This window comes from Podarcis liolepis (assembly GCF_965112155.1).
Source record: "Podarcis liolepis genome assembly, chromosome: 6".
Lineage (NCBI taxonomy): Eukaryota > Metazoa > Chordata > Lepidosauria > Squamata > Lacertidae > Podarcis > Podarcis liolepis.
This window is the reverse complement of record NC_139559.1, coordinates 76072030-76088539: the sequence shown is the minus strand read 5'-3', so window position 1 is coordinate 76088539 and position 16510 is coordinate 76072030. Positions and strand designations below refer to the sequence as shown.

At 44.9% G+C, this 16510-nt stretch overlaps 2 protein-coding genes across 3 annotated transcripts in view; both read right to left on the bottom strand.

Moving 5' to 3' along the window:
• LOC310710274 (uncharacterized protein) overlaps nt 1-16510 on the bottom strand; it is a 982430-nt gene that overhangs the window by 674717 nt on the left and 291203 nt on the right. The window lies entirely within an intron of this gene.
• The window catches only part of ABCA4 (ATP binding cassette subfamily A member 4), a 103079-nt gene that overhangs the window by 24995 nt on the left and 61574 nt on the right, over nt 1-16510 (bottom strand). For both annotated transcript variants that reach the window (XM_083510878.1, XM_083510877.1), the window contains exons 19-25: nt 12069-12284; nt 9369-9546; nt 5579-5710; nt 3894-4033; nt 2954-3091; nt 2237-2430; nt 384-474 (exon numbers count right to left, since the gene is read on the bottom strand). In XM_083510878.1, coding sequence (XP_083367004.1) covers nt 384-474; nt 2237-2430; nt 2954-3091; nt 3894-4033; nt 5579-5710; nt 9369-9546; nt 12069-12284 — 1089 coding nt within the window. The remainder of the gene's footprint in view (nt 1-383; nt 475-2236; nt 2431-2953; nt 3092-3893; nt 4034-5578; nt 5711-9368; nt 9547-12068; nt 12285-16510) is intronic.

The window sequence follows — 16510 nt, the reverse complement described above, 5'->3', positions numbered from 1 at the left end:
TTGATGGGCATTGCCATTTGAATGGTGTGTGTATGTGTGCTGCATCTTGTGATCCATTATGTGGGGCAGGACTTACCTGCCCTCCCCCATGTTTTATTCGTTGGCACCCCTGCAGAGTATAAAGAAAAACACAGGAAGATCTCCTGTGGGTCAGAAGAAGGATCCACCTAGCATCCTGTTTCCGAGGATGACACCTCAGAGAGGCCTCTTAAGAGGGGCACAAGCAAGGCATGAATGCCCTTCCCGGTTTGTTTGTCCCAGCTGCCTCTGAACATGGACACTCCATTTAGTAATCATAGTTATGGCCCATGAAGGTATAAGTAACTCAATAAACATTATCATAATGTTGTGCAATGAACAAGTCGGCCAAACCCTGTTCTCACCATCCAGTTCCTGTTCCACAGTTTCGGCTTTGTTTGTGGGCACACAGCTGGAGCAGGAACATGAGCATTTGGATCCCAGGCTGCAAGAGGTCTAAAATCAGATAAGCAAGAGGAAGGTGAACGAGGAACAAGTCACATTATCAGCTTCAATGTGATCATAATACGCGCTAAGTATAGTGTTTATCAGGAATGATTGCTGATCAGGCTTTCCAAATAATTGTTTTCAACCTTTGTTGAACCAGCTATTCTTGGGAACTGCTTGATACCTCGGTTGGGAGTTGGCAGTTTTGTAGGCATGCCTTTTATAGTGTTCCTTGTATTTTGCATTTCAAGGCTGCCCTATCGTAAGTCATATGCAATCGTTAAAATTACCTTGCGGACAATGGTGGAAAGGTGAGCTGTAAACCTCAAGAGGGAAAAACAAATAAATACGGAGAATAATAAGGGCTTGTGTAACCTTTGCATTCAAGTGGTACTGCAATGTACGCTGTTCTTGATTATGAGTGAGGACATGAGAACATAAGACGAGACGGCTGGATCAGGCCAATGGCCCATGTTGTCCAGCCATTGATAGCTTTATCTTCCATGAATTCATCTTATCATTTTTTTAAAGCCATCCAAATTCGTGGCCACCTCTGCTACCTGTGGCAGCGAGTTCCACTTTTCAATTAAGCTCTCCTTATTTCTGTCCTGAATCTTCCAACCTTCCTCTTCATTGCATGTCCACGACTTCTAGAGAGCCAGTGTGGTGTAGTGGTTAAGACTCATAATCTGGGGAATTGGGTTCGTGCCTCTGCTCCTCCACATGCAGCTGTTGGGTGACCTTGGGCCAGTCACACTTCTTTGAAGTCTCTCAGCCCCACTCACCTCACAGAGTGTTTGTTGTGGGGGAGGAAGGGAAAGGAGAATGTTAGCCGCTTTGAGACTCCTTTGGGCAGTGATAAAGCGGGATATCAAATCCAAACTCCTTCTTCTTCTAGTGTCATAAGTGACGGAGAAAAACTTTTCTCTATCCAATTCATCAACACCATACATAATCTTATAAATATCTCTTACAGTGGTACCTCGGTTTACAAACTTAATCCGTTCCTGAAGTCCATTCTTAAACCAAATCCGTTCTTAAACCAAAGCGTGCTTTCTCTAATGAGGCCTCCCGCTGCCGGTGCCCTTCCGCCATTCGGCTTCCGTTCGTAGACCAAGGTAAGGTTCGCAAACCGGAACACTACTTCCGGTTTTGCAGAGTCTGTAAACCGAATAGTTCATAAACAGGGCTGTTCGTAAACCGAGGTACCACTGTACTTCCCCTTCTATAAACTAAAAAAATCTCAAATGCTGCAACTTTTTCTCATGGACGAACCCCCCCCCCCCATCATTTTGGGCATGCAAAATGATTTGAATGGTCTAACATGAATGAACTTTCTTTATATGGTATATTAAACCAGCTAACACAGCCGATTAATTAATCACTGTTAACAACCAATACATTGCAAAGAAAGGTAAGTTGTTTTATTGCTCAGAAACACCTTCTGTTTATACATAGGAACTTTCAGATCAAGGACTTGTTTCATCATAGCATTTCTTGTTCTTTATTTTAGACTTTTAGGTTTTGAAAACACTGAGTTAGAGCTGGCAAACCTTCAAGGGTGCAGAGCTGGTGAGAATTCTGAACAATTGCAGACAGGAAAGGTCAGTTACCTGTCCCTAATTAATCAAGGTGCCTCTTGTTCCTTCCCACCCTTAAGCAGAATGTATACAAATAAAATGTCACTCGCAGTGTACTGTATTTGTATTTGAATATTGGGCGATGAATCATGCTTACAGGTTACTTGTGCAAAATGGTGCCAAACACTTACAGCCTCCTTTCCTCCACTGTCTTGGATGTTTTTCATCTTGCGGACTAAGGTGAGATAGAAGCCTGTGCCAAAGGAATTCTTTAGGAAAACAGGGGATCCTGAGCAGTGCAGCCTTCCCTGGGAAATGATAGCAACCCGGTCACCAAGGATGTCTGCCTCATCCATGTGGTGAGTAGACAGAATGATGGTTCTCCCTAAATGGGATCAAAAAATAGTAAATCACCTGTGAAAACACTGGCTGCAGGCCTCTTCTCTATTATATAATCAGACATTACTTAATAACCTTAGGGAGTTTAGCTTGCAAAAGCTTGACAGTCAATAACATGGGACAATTATGTAAAGCTGAGAGGCTGGGGCAGATATTCCACCCACCCAAGGGGGGAAAAAACCATCTAAGCATTGTCACCGCTACTAACAATCAACAACTAATCTGCTGAATTTAGCCAAAACAGATACTCAGTGCACCACATATGCAGACCCTATAATCTGTCAATCTTTGCTGCCTTTTCATTTGAATGGGGAGATTCCTTCATAGGTCTTCAGAAAGAATGTATAATTATTAACAGGTAGATGGAGCACAAATTGCAGCCTTAGACAGTGAGAGATCAAGCACAGTCTGCTCCGTCTGAAATTCATGGTCCTTTTCTGTGTGTACACACAGAGAGAGACTGCTATCTTTACATCATCAAGAAGCTTTTCATCCTGAGGACAAATTACCTGAACGATACTTCAGCAGGAGGTCCCAAATGGATCGTCTGGAATACGGATCAACTCCTGAAGTGGGTTCATCTAGGACAACCACTTTTGCTTCGCCTACAAACGCGATGGCGACGGACAGCTTTCGCTGCATGCCGCCTAAGGAAAACGAGAGAGCAGCTAGAGTCAGCTAGAGGAAAGAGACCTCCTCAACAAGCAATAATCAAATATTTAATGTAACAGACGATTTAGCACTTAAAGGCTAACATGTTAAATGTAGGATAAACTTTTTGTGGACCAGAGACCACTTAAAAGCTTATGCCGCAATAAATGCGTTAAGAATGCAAGGCGCCACAAGACTCCTGCCTGATTCTGATACAACAGGCAAAACACTGCTGTTGCTTTGGGATTTCTTAAAAAGCTATATTCTGCTTTACCATATAAAATAACTCAAAGCAGCTCACAAAGAAAACGACAAAGAACATCAAAATGCAAAATAGGTTCAAAGCAAAAGCACATTTCTTCAATCTTTCAGAAAAATTAGATATCCGAGTATAGAATATCCCAGTCTCAGGAATGGCTCAGACTGTGTGAACATCACATCCTTTTCAGCCTTAGGATAAGCAAACAACATGCAGTCACAGAGGGAGAACACTCCTTTATTATGTATCAGTGAACAAAAGCGTATTTGGGGAAGACTCTGTTATAAAAGAAAGTGATGTAGCTTCATCAGGTGGTGGGCTTCTCATGCCACTAAGAGGTGCAAAAATATCAGCTATTTAATCATGCATTGTTCTACTTTCTACTGTACTTTTACTACAATTTTGCCAGTATGTGCTGGGATGAACATGGGTGAGGTTAAACAGAGCATCTAACTCTGCCCTCAGAGGCAGCAGTGAATGGTTAATATTCAAGAGCTAAAAAGGCACACAGGACTTTGAGGGTTCAAACCTTTGGATACCTGATAAGTTTTGAGCCTCTTCATTCCTTTTATGTGGAAGGCCTATGTCTTCCAGCATCATTTCCATTTCCAATTCTGCCTCCTCTCTGGTTCTCCCTTTTAGCTGGGCATAAAACAGGATGTGTTCTGCAACAGTAAGGCTACAGAAAAGAAACAGTGCTGTTTTAAGTTGGCCAAAAGAGACAAAGCATGTTGCACTATTATACTGTAGAAACAAGACACAAAAGCTTCCACCCACAGAGAGCTGAAGCCAGTTTGACAGAGAGGCCTCTGCTGTAAGCTCATCCGGTACAAGGCTTCTGAAACGTTTCAGAAGCCTGCAAACCTTGTTTATCCAGAGGCGACATATGGGAAAAGGGAATACAGTACTATAATGTCAGAGCTAAGCTTTTCTCTAACCACTTCTGTCCAGTGGCGTAGCGTGGGTTGTCAGCACCCGGGGCAAGGCAAGTAATTTGCGCCCCCTAACCCGTGGATTTTAGCACTCGAGTGCGAGCGCCCCCCCCAGATGTTGCGCCCGGCCCCCCTGCACCCCCCCACGCTACGCCACTGGGGCTGGGGGCGAGCGAAGGAGCCAAGGACCCCCCCAAAGGCTCAGCAGGAATTTATTAAATTTATTATTTGCGGAGCCCCCGCAGGCCGAGGCAGCCGAAGCCCCCTCCCCTCGGGCGCCTCCCCGCCCCCTCCTCTCCTTGGGCTGTAGGTGGAGCTCCAGATCCGGGCTTGGCGAGCACCTCTCCTCCTCCCGGGCGGGTCCGGGGGCTTCCAGCCGTGCTCCGTCCTCACCCCCCCCCCCGCGGCTGAGACTTGCGCTGAGAGCCGGAGCCAGCGGCGCCCCCTTCTGCCGGGAGACCCTCGCCCGCCTGCCGGCTTCCTCTCGGAGGGTTTTGGGGAGCGCAGGGCACGGCGAGGCCCCTCGGAGCTCTCCACCCTCCCAGTCGGCAGAAGCAGCCGCCGCCTGTGGCTGGGCCGAGGGGATGGCGGCGGCGGCGGCGGGGTGCGGAGGCTGCCCGTGCCCGGCCAGGCGTCGGTGACGGCGGCGGCGCTGCTGCAGCGGCTGCTCCTCCTGCGAGCAGTGAGTGGAGCGCAGCCGCAGCGGTGGCGGGGCGCGCGCGCGCTAGGGCGCAAGGCTGGCGGCGGCGGCAGGGAGCCCGGCGGAGGAAGGAACTTGTCCCTTCCCTCTGGACTCACGCCCCCCCCAGATGTTGCGCCCGGTGCGGCCGGCACCCCTGGCACCCCCCACGCTACGCCACTGCTTCTGTCTACAACCTAGAAGATTTTGTGAGGGGGAGAAGAAGTAACAGTCTGCTGAAAATGCAACATCATCATAGAAAAAGTTTTGCAGGTTCAAAAGGGATTGGCTCTCTTCCTCTCTCAAAATGGTAACAAACACCCACAAACTCGCCTCTGAGATGCAGAATGATATAATCCTTTTGAGTGTCAGTGTTGACATTTTGCCTAAGTTCATTCCCACAAGTGTGAATTATGGTCCTAACTAAAGCCTAAATAATCACCACAGAGCAAAACTAACACAAGCACACTTCCATGTTGGGGTTGCTTGTATCAATGTGTGTCTGCTAGGCGAACAGAAGACTTGCATCAGGTAGTCAGAACAATTGCAGCCTTTCAGTTGGGAAACGCATTACTTGGAAGCAAGCTTGAAGCAAATCCCTGGCAGCACTTACTGATTGAACAAGATGTTGTACTGCGGGCACATGCCTAGACTCTGCTGTATGGAGTCCAAGTCTGTCTGGATGTCTTTCCCACCAACCAGTATTGTTCCAGATGTAGGTGGAAACAGACCGGTGAGGATAGACCTAGCCAAACAACATGAGAAGCAGGTTTATCAGTAATTATACAGCTGTTATTTACAGAATAATAAAAACAAAGCAATATAAGTTACAGATAGGTAGCCGTGTTGGTCTGCCATAGTCAAAATAAAAAATTCCTTCCAGTAGCACCTTAAAGACCAACTAAGTTAGTTCTTGGTATGAGCTTTCGTGTGCATGCACACTTCTTCAGATACACTGAAACAGAAGTTGCCAGATCTGTATCTGAAGAAGTGTGCATGCACACGAAAGCTAATACCAAGAACTAACTTAGTTGGTCTTTAAGGTGCTACTGGAAGGAATTTTTTATTTTAAAGCAATATCAGATAGTTGAGATAATGTCCTGGGGCACCACTAGGCGGCGCTTTTGTCTATAGACACGTTTTGGAAAAAATGCAATGCAAATCTAAAGGCGGCTTTACAGATCTGCTTGCTGGATCTAAACTTAAGAATGAATAAGAACAAGTCATACACACATGCACACATTTATAGGGAGAGAACAGCATTAAGTCATTATTATTAGTTCTGCTGAGCTATATCATTAAAGGGATACTGAAAGAAAAACGGTTTAAGTTTTATTTTTGATAAAAACTATCAGAATATAACGCTCTGTTTTTTCTTTCACAAAAGGCTTTACATGAGATCTGAGGAGGCTGTAGGCAGAACCTAAAACACTTGTAATACTGAGACGGTTTTAGTCAAAAATTAAATAACTTGCATTTTCAAATGGAAGTTTATCTATTTCTTGCAAATGCAACTCTTGGAAAATTAAAACAAAAACATTTCATCCTGGCTCTGCAACTGGAAGTAAGACTGACTGGGCCTAGGATAGGAATAAAAAAAGTAAAGGACCCCTGACAGTTAAGTCCAGTCGTGAACGACTCTGGGGTTGCAGCGCTCATCTTTCAGTTTTTTGCACCAGTCTGCATTTTTTAATGAAAAGTCACCAGTGAATATCTTCTAATATGCACACATTTGTGTGCAATTTTGCCTACTACAGAAACCCGCAATTTACACGGTTGTTATATTTTTAGGTATTGCACCTAAAGCCAAAATCGCATATAGTCAAAACACATTGGATTTCCAAAGTCACTTTTCCTGGAACCCTGCCCCCTTTTGAATTATTATTATTTTTTGCCATGCACATAAAACTAAATGCTAACATGTTGCTAACATGCACATTTTATGCACTCTTTGATCTAGAATAAACATATATTTTTGGCACACAGTGCTTGGATGAATAACTACATTGCAAAATTCAGAGAAGTGTGAATTTTGAAGGATGGCTGTGTTTCAGTTCCTGCATTGTTTTGGAAAGGGCAAATCGGGTTGTATCACCTTAAAATGTGAACCACATCTAATTTCTCCCCCATCTCTACCCTTGGAGTGGCGGCACTCGGGGTGGGGGGACAACAAGCAGGCACAGCATAGGGGAAGCAGCCTTTTTCTTGCTGATCCTCCCCCCTTTCAGCGCCCCACCCCTGAATTCCCCATTGATCTTGTCAAACATGGGATGGGGCACACACATTTGCAAAGATAATGTCTGTTCTAGCCCAAGAACAGAACCCAAGAGAACATAATGTGCCGCTCATATTGCAGAAAACCCCCAAAGTACAAGCAAAGTGACAAGAAAGGAAAGATGGAGCAGATCTGCAATGTCCACAGTTTTTGAAAAATTGACCTGGCCACAGCATATAATAGCTACTCAGGAAGAAACCTGGGGGCAGTAGAAACCGAAAGCCAAGGAAATGTTTGTCCAGACCCCTGAGAAACAATGCACCTGGAACTCTCCTAGGCCCGAGGGGCATATCAACTTTGCTGACTTCATTGCTTTTTCTATTCTTTCAGACTAAAGACTCCCCGTCTCTCTGAGCATATTTAAGAAGACCTGACCCCAGGAAAAAAATGCTGCTCTTCCAGAGAGACATCTGCTTTTGTTTCTCCTATTACTTCCACTTTTATAAGATAGGCATTTCCTTCTCCCGAGGTCTTGGAATTATCCCCCCACCCCCGCACAAGCCAATGTGATCACCGATAAGGGTAATCCATGTTTATAATTCACACTAGTTAAGAGTAAGAGCAATCCTCTGTAGGAAACAAGATGATTACCTTCATTTTAAACAATATTTACTGCTGTATCTAAAACCAGAACCGCTCCAGGAAACAAAATATATGGCTATGTAAATTTACAATACATGCAGAAATTAAAATAAACCCCAATACCTAACTATGTGCCTGGGCTGCACAACAACAATTGGCATGCAATTTAGAGGGGAACACACACACATATGCACATCCTCCATATTGTTCTTAGCTATGCATACCCAAGTATAATTGTCAGCAGCAATAAGCACTTAAGGTTGTTGTGCCTATCTTTTGAGCCACACACAGAGAATTTCAGTTTTGTTTGTGAAATGAAGAACCCTTCAGTGAAATTAACAGGAACTAGCATCAGAGTAGAGAGATAAATGCAAGCTCAGCCTCTTGTCATCTCTAGCGAATTTTGTAACTACTTGGCTCAGCACATGAGCTTCTCCATTTTAGAATGCTCAGCTTTCTTATGAATTGAATACAATTTTCCCGAGAAGTTCTTCTCTGGCTCAGAACGTTAAATGAGATTCTGCTGATCAAGCACCCCAAACCCACTGCACATTTTTTTTTAAAAGTTTATGTTCATTGCTTACTCTTCACTAATCATGTGATGATTACTGCAAACTACCAGATCACCTGATAAACAAAGAGCAGTTTGTTTAGTGAGAATCTATGAGGGTCAATCACTTTCCTTGATTGTTCTTTACATGCATTTGGTTGTGGTTAGTGTCCCATATCTAGATTGAAACCCCTCTTGTTCTCAGGTGTGTTTGTTGGTGATGATAGTGGCAGTGGTTGAACTTTCCATCATGGCTGATTCTCCACTGGGGCACTGGAAACTAAATTACAGTCTCAAGGCCAAAATGATCACACCTGCATACACACCAATGCCAACATGACAAGTCTGCAGAGAACGCTTTAAAAAATACACAAATATTTTCTGAATACAGAGACCACTCTGAACCACCGGGAGCTCACTTATCAGCAGGTTTACCCTCCTCCTCCATCCCACACATACTACCTGTAGCACTTCATTTCAGAAAGTGTTTGCTGAGGTTACAGGTGTGAAATGTATCTTCACTCTTCAACTCTTATCTGTAACTGGAGTTTTACAAGCCACACCTTCTTTTCCCTCCCTCCCTTTTAAAAAAGGGCATTACAACCTAGTTTTGTCTTATTGTCAGTGAACTAAAATTATGAATATAACTTAAGAATAATAGCAAAGGTGGCTATGCATAAAACCTGTACCTGGGCAAGTATAGTGTGTGTGTGTGTGTGTGTGTGTGTGTGTGTGTGTGTGTGTATGTATGTGTATGTGTGTGTGTGCACGTGTGTGTGTGTGTGTGTGTGTGTGCATGCATGTAATGTTAGTATATAGGCCAGCATCTTGGTGAAACTAAGCAGGTCTGGATCTGCTAAGGGCCCGAATGGGTGGCCACCTGGGAACTGTGTCTGCCACCTTGGGTTCCATGATGGAAGGAAGGCAGAGTATCAAGTGCAAGAAAAAAAATATATGGAATTAGCAGCATGATAATCTTATCTCAGACTGGCTCACATAGTGGTTGTCTTCCCAGCTCCGTTGTGGCCAAGGAAAGCAGTGATCTGACCCTCATAGAACGTAATAGTCATTCCGTCAACAGCTGGCTTAGAGCAACCGGGGAAGATCTTCACCAGGTTCTGAATACACACGCCTGGGACCAGACCAGAAGGCTCCTCTTCAAAGTGCAAGTTTGCTTGAAAGAAAGATTTTTTTTATATTAAAAAAACATTAATGAAATAACTGCAGAGGTGGGCTGTAGAGGTGTGTGACTACAGCTCCAAGAAACACAGCATATTATAATTATTAGAAGAAGCAGTTGCATTGCAACACATTCTGGTTCACCGTCCCCCTAACAGTACACATTTCTTTTTCCTGGGTTGCATCATGGTTAGCCCACAAAGAATTGGACCTGCAGTGATTTTTGTAGAAACTGTCAGGTCCGAGCTAACAATAATGGTCATGGGCATTTGTTGCTGACAAAGCTTTCATGGACCTTCTACCACACTGAGGATCGCCCTTGGCCATTATGAATATTCATATTAGGACTACTTTAAATTGCTCCATTTGCCAGTATAGCCAACTATGTGGTAAGCTGAGAACCAAGTCAAAATTTCTGATAAGAGACTTATGAGAAGGTAATTTCTGAGAATTCCCCCTCCCAAACACACAAAGGGCGTTTTTTTTTTCAGCCACCAATTGAACCCCCAACCTCCCTGAGGGTGCGGGGGAGCGCAATCTGCAAACTGACCAGCAACTGTGCACAATAGTTCACTACAGAGTCACGGTCATGGCACAGAGCAATTTAAAGTGGCCTCTTATGGTGCACAGGAGAAAGCAGCAGGAGGCCTTTATCAGCAGTGACAACAAAATCTGGCATGTAAACAATCCATCTGTCCACTTGAACAACTTTCTTTTTTCCTTATTCCACTCCTCCCCACACAAAAAAGGGAACAGAATGAGATCACCAGAGTTTAGAATAACATTGTTTTCTTTTTGTCTTGGTGGGAGAAACTCACCCTTGTGCAGGAGGAAAGATCAAGGCCTGGGTTTCCCACTGAATACAGACCATCCAGAAGACTGAGCTCATAAGACTGCCATTTTAAATGCCACCATGGGGACTGTTTTATTTTGCTTAATTCTGGGCCAAAGAAACAGCCTTTGAAGTAAACGACCCCCTTGGGCATTTGAGATGATGTAAATCAAGAGCCTTTTGACTTGTGTTTATCTAAGTTACCTTAAGATTTGTAGGGGAGTTTCCATAAGGGTTTGCTTACTTAACTTTTCAGGATCAGAAGAGTTATGTTAGGGTGCAGTCAACTCAGTCCAGGCATGTTCCTTTCTACTAATAAGGTATTGTCAAGAAATGTATGTGATTCTCCCACCCTATTTTTTTTTAAAACCTTCCTTCCACTTGCAGTCTGAAGTGACCTAACAGGGCACAGGTTTACAACCAGGCCTTCATGAGGGCTTCTGATGGCATATTCAGCATTCAGGTTTGATGGGCAAAACTTGGAAGAAGAGAGGCTTGGATCCACCCTAAGCTACCAGACTCAGGCTGACATAGCAAGGCACCAGAGTGCCTTTTCAATCACGTATGATGGGCTGGAGACATGAGAACACAAGATGTTTTGTGCATACATTTTCAACGCAGGTATTTGTGTTGGTGGAACATCAGTATAATTTTAATTTAAAATTCATTACTTTTTTTTGCAAGTAAACAAGGAGCACTGCAACATGGATAGATAGTTTTAGTCATCAGTTATCTGTGCAGGATATTTTTTAAGTTTCCTGACTCTACTGCTGCATAAAGTCCTTGGATTTAATACTACAAAGATATATGAAAGTTTCTAGGACATGGATTTAGCTTTTCCCCATTCCAAATACAATAAAGGAAGCTGAGAAGAAATTCAAATCAATGGATCCTGAATTATGTTCTTTTCAAATCTGTGTTTTTCAAAAACACATTCATCACACAAGCTGCCTAAAGGTCACAGGTTAGAAAAGGGAATGTCAGTTATTTATTTTTATTCTAAGGCAGGCCAACTTCTGCAGAGTTTTGGGATTTGCAGCAATCTGGGGAATAAGCCAACAAGGTGCTAGGAGGAGATATGGTAAAGAGTTCTTTGCTTCTTGACAAGCTAGATCTTTTTGAAGGAAGATCCCTGCTTTCATTCACCCATCATCACACAGGATGAACCCAAATGACCTGGGGTTTCATTCAATAAGTTTGAAAGAATGTGTGCTCGTGCTCAGTGCTTGAATCACCAACTTTTCACCAAATGCAAAAACTCCAGTTCTGCAGAAGGTGACTCCCTGTGTCCAAATATTCCTTCAGAAGGTCAGCTTGCACAGCAAAGAGAATCAAGCAGAAGTCCCCCCCCCCGGCCTGTAGCACATCAGTGTACATACTATGTTTGAATGCTGACCCATTTAAAAAGGTTTATAGATGTCTGAGAGGAAGCTAGAGTGAACTGTTCACCCTGATTGTGCTAGTTTTGTATGCCAACCTCCAATGAAGAGTTCTTCAGACTGTTTTGTTGGAATTGGCCCTCCTGGGACAATAAAGTGAGATGCCTCTACTCTGCCACACCCACCTGGAGCTATTCACACACCACCACATAGGCAGACAAACGAACTGGTGACAAAGAAACACATCAAAGTTCAAATGTATAACACAAAAAGAGTTGCGATTACTCCGCTTCTCTCTCTCCTTACTAGTCATTTCATCTTTGCCTTTTGCCTCTGCCTTAGGCTTCCCCTGCTCGATGTACTCTGGTTTCCTTTTGTGTTTACATTTGTTTTCTTTACCATCCTTCTTCAACGGGCTGTCTGTCTGGGTTTTCCCCCTGTCGGGTTCGTCAGCCATGGACTTTCTCATCTCTTCTTCTTCAGCCTTCATGTTGACGCTGCCTTCCTTCTCTGAACCTTTGTCTAGGTTAATCAGAAATCAAGTCATTTTTAAAAGGCAATCACTGCTGTCAGTCTTGAATACACACTACACCTTTATAGCACATTTGAAGCATACTTCCCCACTCAAATAATTCTGGGCATTGTAGTTTGTTAAGGGTTGCTGGGCAGTGTAACTTTTTGAGGGGTAAACGACCATACCCATAATTCTTTGAGAGGGGGTGGAAAGGTAGCTTTGTGAGGGATAAACTACAGTTCCCAGGATTCTTTGGTGCAAGTACTGTGATTTAGACATGCTTTCAATGCATGGTGCGGATGTGATCTTAAGTTTCATTTAAACATTTAACAGAAGACTGTGTGTGTGTGTGTGTGTGTGTGTGTGTGTGTGTGTATCACTACCACCAGAAGGCACATGCCTAAATAGTGAAGGCCATTTGGTTGGGTATAGGTCTTTTAAAATACATAGAATTGTTAAGTAAACTACAAAACGCCAGGAACTTCTTGCCCCTTGCCTAACAAAGCTTAAGGAGAAGCATTCTATGCGGTTTAAATCTTTTTTTTTTTTACAGCTCTTCTAGAGGACTAGGACCTTAAATGAGAGATTTTAAAACTTCCCAATAGGAAGTTTTGTTCCTAAATCACAATGACTGCAAGTGAGACTCAGAAAACAATATTAAATTAGATGTGATTCTTACTACTACAGAGTGTTTCCTATTTCACTATGTATTGTGTTCACAGAGTACTTACTGCCTCAGTGATCAGGGTATGCTTTGCATTCCTGTGATGTTCAAGTCCTTGCTCTGTTAGCTTGCTACACGCAAGTGGCAAGGTGAGCCAATCCCTTGCCTCATCTCCCAGTGTCACAGCACTTCTTGCATTTTCCCTATCAGTGCATTTGTGGCCACTGTCCCATGGTAGGAGGGGGCACCTGCACTGATACAGGTTTAACACAGGTGTTTTATGGGCTGGCAGGACATGTGTCGAATAACCGGGTGAGGCCATAAAACACCAGGCAGATGGTGATTCTAAGGACATGACATGGATGCGCTACTCTGTTGTTAAAATATTTAAAGCAGCCTTTATCTGCCTCGGGTCCCCCAATGTCGTTGGACTACAACTCCCATCACCCCTAGCTAGCAGGAGCAGTGGTCAAGGATGAAGGGAGTTGTAGTCCATCATTATTTGGGGACTGAAGGTGGAGAAAGGCTGAACTGAAGTTGGCAACATTTTTAAAATAATGCCTTTCAGTGGGCTTTGCTGATGCTCTCAACATGAAGATCCATGCTGCTATTGCTGATTACTTGTTTCATTTAGGAATTGCTTCCTAAAACAGATCCCAGAGCAATTTACAGGAAAAACATATGAGCAATTGTATATATAAAAGCAATGACATATATGGAAAAACAAACGAGAAATGTTGAAAGGACAAAAGAGAGGATCAAACAGTTGTGCGCTAATTTCTAAGTCAGGACTGTGGGCTGGATGTGGCCCTCCAGGCTTCTCTACCTGGCCCTTGGAACTCTCCCCAAGCTTCACTCCTTATTAGGCCTGTCTCGCACCCTCCTGGAGTGTTTTTGCTTTACTGGATTATGTCCTTTAACTCTGATAATGGCTCTGCGTTGCCTGGGTGGAGGAGAGTTTGTTGTGTGAATGCATGTAGCCTACTGCACAAAGGTAGCAGTTGCATTAATTGTTCTGCCCACCTTACCCCCACAACCCACCAATGCCTTAAAAAGCTTTGCCTAAATATTCCTCGTAGTATATAGCCTTGCAAGGCTGCTTTGATATGTGGCATCCTGGAAGCTGGAAAACAGAAGCAATGTCAATAGTAACAAACAGATGCATCCTCTGTTCTTCTGAATTCCTCTCACAGGACATCCAGTGGGAAAGCTGTACTTTCAGCTGAGAATGCAACAAAAGCAAATCCGCTTCCAAGAGGGGCAATGTTGCTGCCCCTTTTCCCGCTCTGACCCTAGCATGTGCCATGACTGGGATGGTGCTGGTGGGAGAGGTTTCAGGTTGTTTGCAGAGGGGATTAGCCTCCTGCTGGCCCAGAAGTACCTTCATCTGCTGAGAACCAGATTCAAACAGCCTGTCATAGCCTGTGAAGTACTATGGCAGCGAGAAACAGAACAGCCATGCAAATAACAGATTTTCTCCTCCTTTCTCTGTAGTATAGCAACTGTTTGTCACTGTGGTTTTGTGGATTCTGGAATGAGTTGTTTATGCATCTATTCCAGGCACTTGGACTCACAGTAGTGATTTCAACATCATTGATAATTCAGTGGAGCTGGATGATTGGAGGTTTTTCTTAATGAAAACTAGTTTAGCACCCTTAACATGCACACAGATCCAGCCAGTTCATACAATCCAGAGTATTCTTCATATGACCATTCCCAGGGACCCAACGGAGGACATAACATCTGACCAGGTTCTTCCTTGGATGTATCAGAAATCTGAAGAGGTGCTGTGTCAATGAGATGTTGCTAGGAAGTTAAACCCAAGCCAGGAATGCAGATGCATCAGCACCTTAAAGGTTATCAAATTTATCATGCCATATGCTTTGCTAAATGAACACAGTATCATCCAGTTACAGGTGTGTGTATATATATGCATCATTTCTCTTTTTTTTGGGGGGGGGGTATAATTGTAAACCATGAGGTCAAAGGGAAATGAAATGTAGAAAAGCACAAGCGATGGTAATTATGTTATTAACAGTGGTAATTCGGGAAAAAGCAAATACATCCTGGCATTGATATGTCAATTAACACATATAATGTGCTCAAAATCCTTTGTCTCGGTTCAGTCAATAAGTGATAGCACTGAACCTCTTGGTGTGTTGTAATTCAGTGGTTTCACAATGCAGTCTTCGTTTGACATTCCTTTGCTCCATTGCTGGCCATGCTAAAGCTTGAAATCTTCACACTGGCTTTTCAATACAGTGGTGCCTCGCAAGACGAAATTAATTCGTTCCGCAAGTTTTTTCTTCTTGTGAGTTTTTCGTCTTGCGATGCACGGTTTCCCATAGGAAAGCATTGAAAATCAATTAATGCGTTCCTAGGGAAACCGACTTCAGACCAGGTCCGGGGACAGTCTGTCCCCCGACCTCTTCTGAAGGCTGGGGGGGGGGACAAGGGCTTTTCTTCCCACCCCCAGCATTTTAAAAAACCCCGGGACAGCGGAGGGCTTCTCCGCTGTCCGGGGCGATCTTAAAATGCTGGCGGGCGGCATTTTAAAATCGCCCCGGGACAGCGGAGGACTTCTCCGCTGTCGGGGCAATTTAAAAGCCCCTAGGAAGGCAGGCAGGGGGGACAAAGACTTTTGCCCCCCGCCAGCCTTCAGAAGAGGTCCTGGACCTCTTCTGAAGGCTGGCGGGGGCGAAAGTCTTTGCTCCCCCCGCCTGCCTTCAAAAGCTGTCCGGCCCAGGCTTCGCGGACCTCTCCGCCAGCAGCGGCAGCGCTGCCGCTGCTGGCGGAGACTTGCCGGCATGCAGAAGCCTGCGCGCAGCGCGCCCAGGCTTCGCGGATCTCTCCGGCAGCAGCGGCAGCGCTGCCGCTGCTGGCGGAGACTTGCCGGCATGCCGAAGCCTGCGCGCAGCGCGCCCAGGCTTCGCGGACCTCTCCGCCAGCAGCGGCAGCGCTGCCGCTGCTGGCGGAGACTTGCCGGCATGCAGAAGCCTGCGCGCAGCGCGCCCAGGCTTCGCGGACCTCTCCGCCAGCAGCGGCAGCGCTGCCGCTGCTGGCGGAGACTCTCCTGCCTTCAAAAGCCGTCCAGGATAGCAGGAAGCGCTTCCCTGCTATCCCGGACTGCTTTTAAAATGCTGGCGCTGGGGAGCAAAGCCTTTCGGCCCCCGCCAGCCTTCCTGGACCTCTTCTGAAGGCCGGAGGGGGGGGGAAAGGCTTTGCTCCCCACCGCTAGCATTTAAAAGAGGTCCCCGGAGATTTCCCTATGGGCTTTCGTCTTGCGAAGCAAGCCCATAGGGAAATTCGTTTTGCGAAGCGCCTCCAAAACGGAAAACCCTTTCGTCTAGCGGGTTTTCCGTCTTGCGAAGCGTTCGTCTTGCGGGGTACCACTGTATTGCGGTTTCTGATGTCAGACTTCTGTCCATTTATTCTTTTGCAAAGAGGCTGGCCTGTTGCAGGGGGGCTTTCTGGCAGATGATGGCATATATCACAATGGAAGATGATCATGTGAATGATCTAAGTATTGTTGCCAGAGTAGACACTGGGCAGATGTTTAGCCTGGAGAAG